This window comes from Asterias rubens, chromosome 18 (assembly GCF_902459465.1).
Source record: "Asterias rubens chromosome 18, eAstRub1.3, whole genome shotgun sequence".
NCBI lineage: Eukaryota > Metazoa > Echinodermata > Asteroidea > Forcipulatida > Asteriidae > Asterias > Asterias rubens.
In genome coordinates this window covers 8,307,360-8,323,960 of record NC_047079.1, presented here as the reverse complement: position 1 = coordinate 8,323,960, position 16,601 = coordinate 8,307,360, and the positions used below count along the sequence as shown (strand labels likewise).

General features: G+C 37.1%; 1 protein-coding gene across 1 annotated transcript; it reads right to left on the bottom strand.

Moving 5' to 3' along the window:
- Nucleotides 1-2,211: 2,211 nt before the first annotated feature.
- Nucleotides 2,212-16,026, bottom strand: LOC117302641 (transient receptor potential cation channel subfamily M member 1-like). The gene is made up of 24 exons (XM_033786624.1): nucleotides 15,964-16,026; nucleotides 15,097-15,185; nucleotides 14,514-14,676; nucleotides 13,825-14,038; nucleotides 13,255-13,394; nucleotides 12,904-13,078; nucleotides 12,153-12,324; nucleotides 11,850-11,973; nucleotides 11,671-11,737; nucleotides 11,263-11,363; nucleotides 10,774-10,920; nucleotides 10,512-10,577; nucleotides 9,990-10,151; nucleotides 9,545-9,777; nucleotides 8,679-8,901; nucleotides 8,201-8,347; nucleotides 7,456-7,632; nucleotides 6,907-7,035; nucleotides 6,240-6,515; nucleotides 5,271-5,454; nucleotides 4,955-5,060; nucleotides 4,213-4,385; nucleotides 3,618-3,753; nucleotides 2,212-3,260 (listed from the first exon to the last, which is right to left on the bottom strand). Exons 1-24 carry the CDS (start codon nucleotides 16,024-16,026, stop codon nucleotides 3,077-3,079), a joined length of 3,651 nt encoding a protein of 1,216 aa, XP_033642515.1. The 3' UTR covers nucleotides 2,212-3,076.
- Nucleotides 16,027-16,601: the final 575 nt, after the last annotated feature.

Below are 16,601 nucleotides of genomic sequence, written 5' to 3'. Positions count from 1 at the left end.
GTACAGACAGTCACACGGCGCTAGAACTATAGGTTAGTTCCGCTATTATATTCGTCTCCTCGTGGATTCAATAGCGGAACAAACCTCGCCACACCACGACCACAGAAGAAGAAAGCCACGGTAAATATTGTGCTTTATTTTAATAAACACCACAGTCTGTATCATTTATAGGATAGAGCAAGGTGTTCATTAAACTTCGTTGCTCTTAAACAATCTTATGATTATTTTATATTTATAATTATTTATACATATTTCTTGGTGGTCTACATACGATTTTTACTTTGCAGCCTGTAATATGACAGTTTGTGCAGTATCATTGTATTGTCATTTCTATTTTTGTTTAAAACCATACAGCTTACAGAGCCAGACAGTTCTATATCATGCAAGTAGCCCCACTTGTGTGGCCAAAGGCTAGCTGAGTCCTTGGCCACACAAGTGGGGCTATCAATTATGCTAGCAATCATTCATGGGTATTGTGTTACAGTTGCAACTTATTACTTTCACTACACATTCATTGTGTTTTCTGTTTGAAACAGATTTCTTATATAGTTAGATGCTACAGACGCAAAAATTGCACCACATTTTGGCTACATCATATGTGGGCTGTTGAAGCTGTAGTAGATGAGTAAGCATAATAAGAGACAATTTCCTTGCTTCTTTCTCTTCAGTGTGGCTGGGGGAACTCAATGTAAAGACAGATATCGCAATTTGGTGCAGGCAAGTAAGTACAAAAATTCTCCAGATTTTGAGTGAGTTCTTGTTTATTTATCTCGAAACTGGTTGATTGTTTGTCTGGACTTTGGACTCTGGATCCTGTCAATAGGCCTATATCACGTGATGTGTTTTATAACAAAGAAATCATAAACATTTTGTGAACTTCCTGAGGATTAAAAGTAATTTTAAGTACAACTATTTTTTCATCAAAGTTTGTGATATTCTCTTGAATAATGTTCACTCATAATATTGTTTGATGTTTTTTTTTTTTTTTTTTCTGGCAAAAATCAAACCTAGCATCTTTAAAGATGATATTGCACTATAGTTCTGTTGTCACAACACACATAGTTTTTATTTAAAGTATGACAGTTTGAAAGAAATTTATTGTTAATTTTTCATGTAGGAGTCACTGGTAAATGCATCTTATTAATCCACAAAACATTTTGGACTATTAAAATGCCATAGCTAAGTGTTTTTATTTTATTTCAAACTTTCAGTCACAAGAAGAAGATGGCAAGTACAGGCCACAGCAGGTGGTGCTAATAGCCTCCTTCCACTTACCAGAGCACAGGTTTTAATTGAAGGGTCGCTGGCAAGTGTCAAGTCGGAGGGAATCCACTGCCCAATTGACATCTTCAGTTGCAGTAAGTCATGCATGATCTTGAGACTTTGTTCAATTTCTAGTTTTCCCCAGTAAGAAGTAACTTTTGGCTCTTTGAGTAAGAAAGTGACCAAAGTCGCCCCAGCAAGCTCGACCCCTCAAATGCCACAAAGTACAAGCTCGCCCCTCACAATGTCGCCCCCTACTAAGACCCCTGCCAAAGTCGCCCCTTATAAATTCACCCACCGTACAAAGTCACCCCCATAGTCTCATACAAAGTTGCCACCTTTGTTATGTCTTGATTTTTCTATTAATGTAACATACTTTAAAACTGATGATTCAGTGTCTAGATAGTTGAACTATGCAAGACAGTCTCATACTTTTAATTGTATTCACCTGTGATGAGAACTCTAGGGCAATGACAAAATAAACAAAGGAGTTTGCACCGCAATGCTGTAAATACCACTGAAATGTTTGTTCAAATAAAATTGTATTTGTTTTTGTCAACCTAACCTTGGCATTCGCTTTTTTTCTTCTTGCAGCTTGCAGAAGCAGCTAGGATCATTAGGGAGACACTCATAGTAAATTAATACTCATTTTATTTTATTCCTGAACCATTTTTTTTGACAACATTTTAAAAATAACATTTTAGGTGAAGATACAGGGAGCAGAATGTAGAGAATCAGGCATTGAATAGCTTCTGCTTCCTACATACCACAAGTCCAATAGGTTGAGTGGTATAATACTGTACTTCTACAACTGCTTTGAAAATTACAATATGAATAATTATATTAGTCTTTATTCAAATTTTGCTGTTTTTCTATTTTAAATATTAATCAATATGTTATTATAAATATATTTCTATATTAAAACAATTTTAAAATTTTAATGTGTTTGTAGTTGCTGGGCACCTCTGAAAAACAGTGTTTTTCTGAGATTTTTCCCAGGGGTAAAGCAGAAATACATAAAAATAAATATGAATAATCAAATTCAACAATGGGGGAGCGCAAAGTACAGCCAGCATTTCGGAAACATTTCAGAAACATCTTTTGATAAAAATGTTCTGGGTTCTTTTACTTCCATTACACTTTACACAAATCTCCAGCTTTGTATTTCCACCAAAGGATAAGTGCAGACATGCATTATTCAATGTTTCTGTCAACTTAATTGATTCAAATTAGATTTTTAATCCACCTTGGATACAGCTAATGTAATTGCCAGCTCGATTTATGTTTCTCTTTTCTTGTTGATTTCAGTTTACAGCATGCCAGTTACAATTGAGACTGATGGTGAGTAAAAGCAAACTAACTTTTCCTTTCTCAATGTTTTAAAAGATTTGTGGCCAAAGTGCATGGTCCTGGCAATGAGCGACTTGTATTTCCAAACACCAGAATACAAAAACTATCTGGGTTAAACAAGGTGTTGTGCGAAAGATGTTTTGTACAATTGTGAATGAAGCCAGGTGTTGCAATAGATTCTCCCTGAGGTATAATGTGTGTCATCTCCCCCCCCCCCCCACCCCTTTTTTGGCGGACTGCGCACATACTTCTTAACATAGCGCCCTCTGTTAAATCGTCCTCCTTCAGCCCACATTAGGCCCTATTTCATAAATTTCCCAAAGGGAAAATAATCTCCAGTGGTACATGACACCACAGGTTTATGAGGGACTTCATATCTACATCAATTGTTACAGGCAGACACATCTCTCTTTTACTTACGTATGGTAATCTGTAAATAAGCTGAAATGGTTCAAGACAATAATCAAGAAGTATGTTGTTCATGCTCTATCTTGTGGTCACTGCTCCCTCCTGTCTTTAAGTGTTCCACAATGTGCTGCAGTGACTTATCAATACTATCCACTCTCTCACTTAACTTCTTTAAGAAGTCTCTATTATTGATAATGGGCTGGTGTTGCTCCTCAAGAATATTCCCGTAAGAATCCACTCTGAAAAACATAATCATCGTTGACCATATTGAAGATGAAACAAAAACTTTTAAGAAACAGAATAACGTTAGGATAAGAAATTTGTTAAATCAAAATGGTTCACACGTCCGTCTGCCGGGGAACAAAAATCTGACAAAATGTTATTAATGAAGTGAACATGAACGGAATTCAGGTATAATAGTTCTTACGAGTCCAGATTGGATTAGGAACTATAGATCTTTGAAACAACTTTTTGTTATTAAGTTTTGTAAACCATGTGTGTTAGCAAATGCCAAGTTCATGAAGTCACGGCAGACTCATTTTTTAAACAAAAATATTGCGAATAGAAGCAACGTGTTAATTTGAGATGGGGCTGACCTTTCTGAAATACGTTGTACTCTGTTGTTTACTGAATACTGCTCCTTTAAGGCCTGTTGTCTCAAGTAATTCTCAGTGCACTCCTCTTCAAAGTTATAAAGACGCTGCATGGGGTATTCACCGAGCCCTACGGGAGCTGTCAATTAATAAATACAGCATCAATCAACCAATCAACAACATTTAGTTCCATACATACATCCAAATTAATAGTTTGATTTTACAGGGACTGAAACTTAATTGAGGCATGACCCATTCAAAGCTAAAGTTTGTAGGCTGGAATGCCTTGTTCGAAGCAAAACAAAGATTGAAAGTATTATATAACAATGAAAAAATAAAAGAGTACACGATATAAAGTGCAATCTTGTTTATTTTTAAAGTAAAGGTGCTGGACAATAATATGATCATTTAGTTCTCCAGTGTTTTGATTTGCTGATCTATACCTTCCACCTGTGCTCTGCAGCAGTTGAGCGTATTATGGAGGAGTAAGTTACTTCAACATAAACTTTCTGAAATTCCAGATAAAATTCTAAAAATCTGGAATGCTTTTCCACAGTGAATAATCAGTGAATAAAGTGTTTGGACCTGCTAAACATACCTTCCACGTGTGCTCTGCAGCAGTTGAGCAATTTACGTATAAGTAAAATGATATGGATAACGATGGTAAATGGCGGTGGGAGGAAAGGCTTCTGGCTGTACTCCATAATAAGACGATAACGTTCAAACTTCCAAATCTCACTCGCATTGTCGTGAACTCGATTGAAAGTGTTGCTAATAAAATGCAAAACATAAAGTTACGAAATGTTATGTTGGGATTCCCTTCTGATTCGTGTTTAATGGCAAACGCCGGAAATGTTTAGTTTTCACACTCTGGTGATTAAGAAAAGAATAAAACAAAACAAAACAACACAACAAACGACCCCCCCCCCCCCCGGGAAAAAAAAAGAAACGAGAAAGGGTTTCCGCTCTCGTCGATTCTCACCAAGAACTCTTTGACCTAAATAGCAGAAAAAAGGAAGCATCAGAAGTTTACTGACCCCCTAAAAACAAAAACAAAACCTTAATATTGTGAACATTAAATCCCCCCTTCATCCTTTCCAGCATTACGTCCTTCCTCCTGGCACATTAACACTACACTTTATTACCTGTGAACAAACTCTTATCTGATACTTGTCGGTAACAAAGTTTTGAACATTAAACTAAAATATTCTTTGAATGTTTGATGTTTCTGTCGCACACATGTGATACATAGGTAAAATTATATAACAGCCAAAGTGTCAGAAGCTCAAATAAGAACGAGACTTCCAGTTTTGGTAGAATTTAAAGTAATGATGACTTACTTGAATTTTGCAATCAGTAGATTAAGAAGAAGCACGTTTGATATCATGAGGAAGATGACCATGATCATTGTCACAATGGAGTAGCCCAGTAAACTTGGATCGTTGACTTTATTCTCTGTAAACATCAACAAAATGAGCAACATTTACAAGTGAGCGATAGAGGAGTACACTGCCTTTGAATTGTGCGTTTTTAAGCTATAAAACAGTTTGGTATAACAAATCAAATGATACAAAGTAATGATTCGGTAGGGGGTGCAGCTCGTGTGCAATAATTATTGCAGTTGAATATTAAACAATTATAGACTCTTAGGTTTACCTTCACTTGGGAAGTTATCATCTGGGAAGAGTTCACCATAAACCTGCCAGTATGGGAGAAAGAATATCTCGCCAAGAATAGACCATTTCCATTTTGATCGTGGACTGATGATAGCTTGTCTTGCTACACCGTAGCTAACCACAAATACAAGCAAGATCACCATGAAGTAAGCTAAGTCACGTATCTGTAGAATTAGAAAGAAACTAAAGTGTTGGCTCAGAAAGGAACAAGAGTTCAGATGTTACTCTAATTCTCAAGTATGAATTGTACTATTCAAAACATCGAAACTTTATCGTGATCAATATGTCAGAATCAAATACTCAGAATGTGGATTGTTAGTGGGCAATGCGTTTTTTCGCCGACAGCTTCGACAAGGAACGTATATACTTTTTTGTTTGTTAACTGTTTGATTGCTTTAAAGCCATTGGACACTTCGGAACAGAAATAAAATTAAAAGTTCACAGATTTACAAATAACTTACAGGGTTTTCAGAAGGTAATGGTGAAAGACTTCTCTTGAAATATTATTCCATGAAATGCTTTTACTTTTTGAGAAAACATTAAAACAATATCAACTCTTGATATCGAGAATTACGCGGCGAAACGTGCGGAAACAAGGGCGGGTTTTTCCGTGTTTTTCTTCCGACTCCGATGACCGATTGAGCCTAAATGTTCAAAGTTTATTTTAGATATCATTGACTAAACCGTAGCGATTGTGTCTAGGCAGACATTAATAGTAAATGGAATACACATTCTGAGAGTCGTTATTGACCGTGACCTTTTCTCAAATTCAAATGTTTGTATTAAAGAGCCCTGGATATCTTTGTCCCTGCTGAAACCACGATACTTCATATGGAAATTATTCTCAAATTGCTTTACCATCGAAAATATTGATGTACTCGAAGTAAGTTTTCATTGTCAATAATGTTTGTAAACCTTCGTGAGTTTGATTAACAGTTGGAAAGCTTACCATCCTTCCGATCATATTGACGTATGGACCTATGACGTTGTTGACACTGCAAACATCCAACAGTCTGATGTACCACACCATTACATCCAAACTGAATAATATCCTCGCGTAGGGTTCCTCAGCAGGAACGATTCCTGCTACTGAACACAGACGCAAGACGAAACCCGGAATGTAGAGAAGAACACCAATTAGATCCCAAATGTTCCACTTATCAGATGCCCACATCTTCATTTTCTGCCAGAGAGTTGTGCGACCATGTTCACCCATCATCATTAACTGTTACAATCATCATTGAAAAAGTCAAACCATAAGAGATTAACAACAATGTTTAAACTTCACTATTAAGTATTGCCCCTCCAAGTTCAAAGTGAAAGAGATCAAAGAGAGCGAGCTCATTGGTCGCGGAATTTCAACTTAACTTTCTCCTTTAACAAAACAAACATTGAAACATGACAGAAGTTTGAACGCTGAGGGCGTTACTAATTAGTTGGTTTGTTTAATAGACCTTTTCGCAAATACCGGGGCGCGCGCGTAAAGCTTGGAATTAGGTGCATTGTGGTCTTGCTGGTATCCAAATTTGATCCATATATATCCCACAATGCACCTCATTCAACAGTCTGCGTTTGCGCATTGGTATTTGCGATAAGGTCTATGCGCAAAGTGTTACCTGTCGTAATTCTTCTGTGGCTAGAGTGAAGATTGTACACGTTACTGCCCATTCTATCATCATGATATCTCCTTGTAGATCCACTAAAACCACAAAGCTGAACATCATCAGGAACAAGAAGTAGAAGATCTATGAAATATAAAACATATTTGGCCTCTTTTTATTGTTGTTTATTGGGGGGGGGGGGGGTCCCACCTAACAAGTTTTCACGGTCAACAATTAGTTGTGAGTTTTAACCAATCTACGACCCTACCTTCATTATACCAGTCGTCGTCGCCTTTTAATCGACCGGGTCAAATTAAAACAGTGTGAATTCAGGGGAATTCTTATTGTATTCTTTCTTACAATTTAAATTTGCATGATCCGAGCGCTGGTATAAAATATCTTAAACAATTACATTACATACACAATATTTGGTATTTTGCCTAATTACCATGGAAGTGAAACAACCAAACATGGAATGAGAGAAAAGCCGAATGATCTCAAGTGTAAACCCAAGACCCATAACACTACAAACATTAATATTATACATATTATCCGGAAATTTACCGTATTGATCCAGAACTTGACGATTGGTGCAACCAGGAGAAGTCGACTTTTCTCAAAGAATGATTTTTCTGAGAGATCTTCTGCTTCCCTAGTAACAAACGCTAACCTCCTGTGTAGTGTCCCGATGCCTGAACCAAGTGATCCCAAACTAATCACACTAGTCCTTCGTCTCAAGCTCTATAATGACAAAAGTGTATTCCATTTTAGAAATTGCCTTAAATAACTGTTAATAATTATCTGTATTTTTTACAAGTTTAATGCGCATCTGAAATTTGTATGAATCTTGCACATAATAATGAATAAAATATTTAAAACTATTATGGATATAATTGTAAGCAGATTACGTTTCAAGGGATTGTTGTTCTAGCATGTTTTATTTTTGAATAACTTAATAAGGCAACGCTACACACAATTTGTAATAATTATAACACGTACATATTTTTCGAAGAGCATCTATATTTTGTATCATGTTTTCCTGTCCAGTTTAAAGCAAACATAAAAAACGATGTCACCCTCAAATAATAATGTTGTTATTGATGAGATCATTTCTGATTTAATTTTTTTCAGAATAGTAAGGTAATGACAAAAAAAAAAGTGTATTTTTGTCACGAAAGTAAGAAATAATTTTAATATGAATCTTGTTTACAGCCAAAAGCACCCAATGGAAACAATGTCTTCACCATGCAATTAAAGGGGGTTTTGGGGTCAAAGTTAACCCAAAATTAAATTTAACATCACTACTTACTGAAGATTTCCCTGTGTCACTTTCCATCGAAAATGAGCGATCAAAGTTTATGTTCCCGGTTCCATTTTTATTAGTAACAGAATGGGAACAGGAATCCATGGCATCTTCTCTGGACTTATCCGTTGGGAAAAGAAAATCATCAAGTTCCTTAGAAATAACAAACGAGAACAGACAGAAGTCATTATCGACGCCATACCACCAACTGACTTGTTTTGTACCACAAACAAACTTTTCAGAGCTTACGACATTTTGTTATGACCTATAATTAAAAACAATAAAAGACCCTTGCTTTTAAATATTATTTGTTGGTTAACGTATTTGCATCAGTCGCAGGAAAATTACTCTAATTGAGCACTTAGGTTCCTTCACCCAGTTTCATAGAGGTGCTGGAATTACCACTTAACATGTTTTTGCTAAGAGAAATTTTTGAAGTGGGAAGCCGCAAACAAAGCGAAGGGCTTGTTATACCATCACATACCTTTAAAGTTGATATTTTACTGAAAGCCCCGTACCATTGGTCATTCAGTAAGAACTGTATACTAGGATGAGCTATGAACCGAGAATGGTTGTAAGATGCAGCCAATGATAAGCAAGTCTGCTCACTCCAGTTCTTCAACTGGGCACAAAGAAGCTCGCATGTATAAGTTGCATCTTCCTGGAAACACTGGCTGAGTAGCTCCACGGCTAAGTTATTGTACCACCTGGAAACGAATAACACTAAATTTTATTAAAAAGTCCAACATGTTTAGATAGAAACCAAAACGAAACAATATTATGGAGAGAAGATGAGAAGATGATACCGCCACCCAAAACGAAAGTAACAATAACAATATTAACCAATTAAACATAATATTCAGGATGAAAATGATTCGAAAACTGTTAATTACATTTCCCTCATTAATCTGTCTCGTTCACAAATAATTGTTGTCGTTTGTGTTTTAAATCTCTTCCATAGATAAACCTGTTCCCTCCAAACCCTTTGCCCCGTTCTTTGACATTCACCCCTTGCCCTTTTTATTGGTGTCTTTTGCCCTTTCTCTCTTCCACTTCGTTCCATTTGACTGTTTTTATTTTAAACCAGTTTACCTGTTTTATGTGACTATCACATATAAAACATAATCTCCTAAAAAGACAATGCTTAAATGGACCCGTCAGGCCATGAACTCTTTGTTTGTTTGTTAGTTTGTTTTTTGGTTGTTCCTTTCATTTGTACCACGTGTCATTGTAGTTTTGCAAACAAATTGAAACAGCCAATTAGAATCAAAAGTTTGAGAAGGGGGTTATACCTTTGAACAAAATAACCCTACAACTATTGATAAAAACCATAAAGTATTATAAGCATACTTTGTTTCTTCCATTAGTCTATCAACAGCATCAGTATTGTATTTCTTCTTAGCAACGTTGGCCATCCTGTAGCACAGTCTTCCACCGACCAGTGCCTTTGCCAGGGTTCCTCTACCTCGTTGCCACATCAACCTTGCGATTGCAAACTTCTTAGTCAGGATGGCCCAGAGAAACAGATCGTTGAAAGGATACTTGTCGGATTCTCCAAATCCACCGCTACTTGATTCATCAATCTGAAGTTGAAGTTTGGAATACCGGTAAGTCAACTCATCTTTCAATGAATAAAAATAAATCTTAACAAAAACTAACACTTATATACAAAACCGGATTAATTCTATAGCGTTTCGTGAACATAGCTGCAGTATTCTTGAACTTCAATCATCGTTTGTACCCATTGTTCAATTCAGCGCTTTCCTTTGAAGATGAAGAAATTTACATTTCTTACCTCCTTTGTTTTAAGACAACTGAAGCATGAGCAACAATTGCTACACCTGTCTCTTCCTTCCTCACTGTTAGACGAGTCACTGAAGGTAAACCCTTTACCCAGAAGATACTGAATGACTTGATCAATATTCTTCTTCATGAATGTATGACAGCCATTGTCATTCTGAAATGAGGGTTTTAATCAAGTTAGGAATATATTGAGTGAATCGCAGCTCTGGGTCGTGAGCAACGGCGGGTCATTTTAAACATGTTCTTTATCAGGGGGTATGGGGGGGGGTAAACTGTATATCTTGGTGCCTAGTCATAGGCAAATTCAGCGACGAGATACAAGATATTTAAAACTTAGGTTTGATTTTACAAGGAAGCTTCTAGAGTTTATATTATACCAAAAGTGCAACTTTGAGGTGGGATTGGGAGCGTCTCAAATATTTGACAATCAACTCTTACAGTGTTATTTTGCAAAAGTTACTTAAAAATTGAAACTCGCTGGGGGGGGGGGGAAATAATGTAGACTGATGTTTACCTTGGGGAGTATGACGTCAGCTTGTTGGTAAAGCACACCAAGTGAAGGGCAGGGCTCTGACTCGCCCTGTTAGGATAAAGCATTTATTACTGTCAAAGATAACACATTATACTTTGTTGGTTTGTTTTTTTATGTTGAGAAAGGTTTTGTTTTGGTTGGACTATAGTTTTCTATGAGACTTTCAAAATGAATAGCATAGCCCTAAATAAACATAAACATTAATAGGTGTGTTGGACAGACGGAATTCGAGACGGTATCAAACCATGTTCTGGATGGAGTTGTACAAGTGTTCCAGTCTCCTATCAGTCACAAATTCCTTCATGTTGAAACCAGTCTCCAGCAACAGCTTCACAAATTCCACTCTGTTGCGGACTAGTGCCACCACCATTGCCTCCTCCAGAGATCTATCCTATATTGAATCAATTAAATAATACTTTGAAAATACCTCTTGAATATGTTTCAACATTTTAGAGTTAATAGCAACATTACTATTCGACAGTCAGTTTTCTGTTGGCAATCTAGGAAAACAAACACACACTGTATTGTATTCAAGTGTTTACTATTAATCCATTAGTAATTGTTAAACAGTTTTCTTAATAGTAAACCGAAAACTGAGACCTCAAACTGCAAACTTCATAATATTATACAAACAAAACAAATAAACAAACAAACAAAACCAACATACAAAGCGTCAACAACGTAATAATAATGATGATACTTATTAATATTGAGAACTTGAATCTTTGCCTACATCCAAAAAGAGTTTGCGGTTGAATATCTTTTCCTTGGCTAGATCGACTCTGTTCCACATGAGAGATAGTTTAAGTTGATCTGGCTGGGAGAGGTTGCTAGCTGGAAAGGAAAGACAACATTAACAAACATTATAATTTTTTGTGATTGTAATGATGCACTGGTGAAGGCATCTATAACCATAAATATGCTGTGTTTTATTTTGTCTTGGGGTCCATTATGTTTCAACAAACATGTTTCTTCTATAATCCTTATTATTGTGGCAAGGCTAGAGTTCGTCACCTTCCACCTATAACGTAACATATAGAAGTTGTGGCATTATCACCAAACTATTAATGTTTTGCCGTGTGCTAAAGAACAGAGGACACAATAATCTGTTTGATTTTTCTCGTTTTTATTCTATATTTACCTTTCATTAGTGCATTAAGAATTGCGTAATCTATGTCCACTTCTTCCTCTACTCGGTATATGGTAATCTGGGTATAATAATAATACGAATAATAGTGAGCAAAGGAATCATCAGGATAGTCACAAGTAGTGGTTATTGTGTTTAATATTACACCCATTCTTCGAAGCGAAGTCTCTTACCAAGTTTTTCTGTTTCATAGCTTCAGAAAGGTCGTCGTACAAACTGTCATATCTAATCGCATCCTTTGGGAATGTGTCTGCTATCTTTTCCCGTAATTGCTTTTCATGTTCTGGTGGAATAATTCTGTAAAGAAAAAAAAATTGACGTGCAGCTGTGTTATTATTCCAATTTGACCAGACGAGTACCGTGGAGATAAAACAGCATAATTGTTTCAAAACAAAATATGAACTTTTGCATCCATTTTGCAACCACAAGCCGTTAACTCACCCCTCTCTGTCTGACCACACTGACCGTTAACTCACCCCTCTCTGTCTGACTTGGAGTAAGCGTAGGCAATAAGATCCGCCCCTCTTCCACTTCCATCAGCAATCACTACAGGTATAGCTGGGTCTTTAGTTATGTTTTCTAGTACCACTCGGATGGTGTTTAGCCCGCCCTCTAGGACCAGACACACAGCAGGAATGTGGTAGCTAGCTGAAGCTAAAATAAAACACAGGGATCATTTCATATACGTTAACAAAGTTGCCATCTTCCTTGCGATTAAAGTACTACTGTTACACCAAAATGGCGATGACATACAAACTGGTACGCGTCACGTCACAACCAGCACCCCCTCACCTCCAAAGGAAAAAAAAAACGCTTGATGACATCGAAATCAACAGTCAAATAAATACCAAACACTTCTTTACACAAGCTTGTTTCATTACCAGTGCCTAGGTTTTCCGTTCAACATTTGCTGTCCCCAAGACGTTAATTTCACAACGTTTGCTGTTCCCAAGACGTTAATTTCACACATTTGCTGTTCCCAAAACGTTAATTTCACAACGTTTGCTGTTCCCAGGACGTTAATTTCACAATGTTTGCTGTTCCCAGGACGTTAATTTCACAACGTTTGCTGTTCCCAGGACGTTAATTTCACAACGTTTGCTGTTCCCAGGACGTTAATTTCACAACATTTGCTGTTCCCAGGACGTTAATTTCACAACATTTGCTGTTCCCAAGACGTTAATTTCACAACGTTTGCTGTTCCCAAGACGTTATTATCTCACTTACCCGTGGGGTCCATTTTACGCATGGATACAAGTTTTTCAAGACGGGACCGCAAGGCAATCTCTACACCAAACTTTTCCGTTGTTCCATTATCAACTAGAATGAAATGGGTGTGGTTTGGATCTAGACACGCCCTGTTACTTTCCATCGAGCTTGTCATGCGGTAATGTCGTACACGCTGCAAAAATAAGTTTAGGAACAACATTAATCAAGGGTTGAAACTGCAGTTAAACTCCTCTGAAGTTTTAAAGGAAAATGGTGTTTTAAAAAACATTGAGATTGTTAGTGTAAGTGAATGTTTGTTTGTTTCAGATCGTGGTGTATGCGACGGTTTAATATGAAGTACAGACTCACAGCATGTTGTTTCTTTTCCCTTTCTTGAAGCTCGCTGTTACCAACTACGATGCCCCAAGACACAACACCAATCGCATGAATCTTGTGTTTGGATCGTAGTGTGTGCTCTCGAAGTGCCTTGCCAACGTGTTTCATTACGCCTGAAAGTAACCAATATAAAACAACAGGTGTCATGGCCAAGTGGTTGCATCGAATTCAAGTTCTGATGGTAAGTCATCTTAGTGTGGGTTCGGGTCCCGGTCGTTACATACAGATGTGTCCTTGAGCAAGACACAATTCTGAGAAGCCGTTGATTTCACCAAACTCGTCCTAGCATAGGATTAGTCTTAGGACTTTGAGACGCTAAAGCTCCGTATCCAAAGACTTTAGGACGCGTTAAACCCATCCTAAGTTAACTCGAGATTGGATTAATCTATAGCGTTTGATGAAATCTGCTGCAGGATGTGTAAATTTGTAGTATAGGGATTTGAGAATCCGCACTGATAACAACATGAAACAGGAATGCAGATATGGATGCTAATCAGAGCGTTACAATTGACGTTATTTATAGAGCAGAAGTTCCAGCTTTACCTGTATTGGTTCCCCCAGTCAGAATCCAAGCATCTGTTGACTCGGCTACCTTAACGATACCCTTACGGAAGACACGTCGTAGCTTGGGTTGTAAGACGAAGTCTTTAGCTCCTCCAGTCACTTCAATAATGAGTTTAGGCAGAGGTAGATTCCAAATATCAGTCAGAAGATGTAAGATGTCTGACTCGGGAGTATCGTGGGCAACTCGGATATACTGATCAATTGTAAAAAATAAATGATGTGCAAAATAAGAAAGCCCTGCAAGAGACCTCCATAGACTGACGGTTATGTTTCAAATAATAACGCTCAAATAAAAGTGCTTATTTATATTCTAGACAAAATAATAGTGACGTGTGAAAGTGGAAAGTGGTGTTGCACAAGAAAAATTCCAAAACATGTCAAAGTTTTGACGGACTAACAGAAGTAAGTTTATACGTTGAAAATTGATTCTTGAATAAAATACTTTTAATTCACTTTTGGCAGAGATAAATAGTTGAATAAAACACGGGTTGAGATGAGGACAATCATCGTTCTTACAATCTAAAGAAAAGGAATAACGAACAATGGAGCACTAAACAAAACCACAAAAAAAAAAATATTGTCTAATATTAATCCGCTTTGAAAGATCATGAAGGATATAGACAACTCCAGTTATCTGAGCAATGCTTGTTTATTATTTTAATGTTTACCTTTGCTCTGGTCGATGTCCATACTCCCTGGAACTCTAGTTCCCCGAAGGCATCGGTTGGGGAGTGCCTGGTGTAGTTACCGTCATCAGGGTCCCATACCTCGTCTGGACCGCCATCCACACACTCTGGTATGTGGTGATCTCTCAATAGACCGCACTGACAACTACAACAACATCATTTTGTTTTTTTATTCAGTCATTTTATACTCGGAATAGATAAATAAGCCCATTAGAATGTAACACAGATTTGAAAATCACACAACGTAGCTGATGATTTGAATTGGTTATTGGAAACAAGTCGGAATAGACATTATTTTAAAAGTTTAAAACAAAGACCATTTTAATCAATGCAGTGTGGATCAGAATGGACAGTTAAACTTTCCCCCATCAATATACCTATGTAAGAAATATTTCTTATTTCCATTCGGTTTCAACCTCTGTTTTTAAGACGGGTCAATGTTCCAAGACGTGCCTCCTTTCGGTGACCTAAAACTGCTGAGGTTTTGTGATGACAGGGGCCGGATGTGATTCAGAAGTAACCAACATGCAGCAACTTAAGTCATTCAGCATTCCAAGAAACTTACTAGGCTGGGGATTTCTGTCGATGCGGAATAAAACGAATGCAATCCACTTTCTTGAAAGTCTCTTTAATCTTGTCATAAACAGTCAAAGCCTACAAAGAACGGACACAGAAAAGTGAAATGGTTTTGAATATTGCAGAGAGCTACCGTGAGCCAATCATGCGGCTCAATTGTAACTTAACGATCATTAGGTTGATCCTATTCGAACCACAACAATCTATTCACATTAATTTTAAGCACATTATAACTTATCAATGACCTAAATAAAAAGTCAATAATATTGTACTTCTTTCAGTTTTCCTTACTAATTGTTTTCTCCTTTTTTTCTGGGCGTTAAATTCAACGTTTCATGAATTAAGTGATTTGAAGAAAGATAAAAGGTACTTTATTGTTGAAGCTGTGACGTCATCCGAGTAAAATGTCAACCGGGAAGTTTTTGTAAAACCTTTGCTTGACAGAGGAGTTTTGATTATGTTTCTGATGACTGGCATGCAATGCACCGGAAAAAAGGCATTTACAAATTAACCATGTATCAGGTGCTCAAATTGAATATTGACTACTGACAAATTGTTTAGATAGCCACCAGTTATGTTAGTCAAATGACTGTTCATGGATACTTAAACAGCGCAAATTGTTAAACTCACTTAAAACAACGGTTCTAACTTGCAAAGACAATTTAGTCAAATTAGTTTTCGCTATTATACCGCGCTTAGTCAAGTATCTATCAATGTTTCACCCCAATTAAACAAACAAACGCTGACAAACAATCAAACAAACAACCCAACTCTCAACAATCAAACACACACGAATCAATGCGAACCTCTTTTTAAAAGGGTAACACTTTATTTGTAATTCCTGGTGGCGTTTTACCTTAAACTCTTCCTGTATGCTGATAGCCCTCTCCGTCCTGTATCCTGCAGCCGCTGTAGACATATTACAGGTTTGCTCAAATACTCCACAACAAAAATAACGTTACTCAAACTTAACAGCCTGCTATCAAGTGAGATCTTTGAGAAACCATAAGCAACGTTGATCATTTCTTGCCTGGAGAAAAAGTGTTTTCCTGTTGATCTCCTTGAGTTCCCTGCTGAGGTTTTAAATCCATTACCTCAGGTCCTCGACAACGGACCTGTAGCTTCTTCGCAATATTCTTTAGACATGTCACAACAAGACGAAATGTTTTCAAGATCCAAGCATGAAAATAGTCATGACGTCGTCCTGAACGACTCAGTTATACAGAGTCAAAGTACAGCTTCTAACTACCCACTTTCTATATGAGTGTTTCCTTCCTGGTGATAGCTCAAAATCAAAATCGCTCAGCGATTGCACAAGATTCTCCCTGCAATCGGTTCAAGGCAACTAGTTAAGACACTCTGCTTAATTGATCCCCGGTCAGTCTTTGCCGATACGTTTCCGGAACAGAAATTAAGAAATTATCCCAATGCATCAAACTACACACTGATCTTTTTTTTTCTTTCGAGTGACTTAACTTTTCCGGATGTTGCACA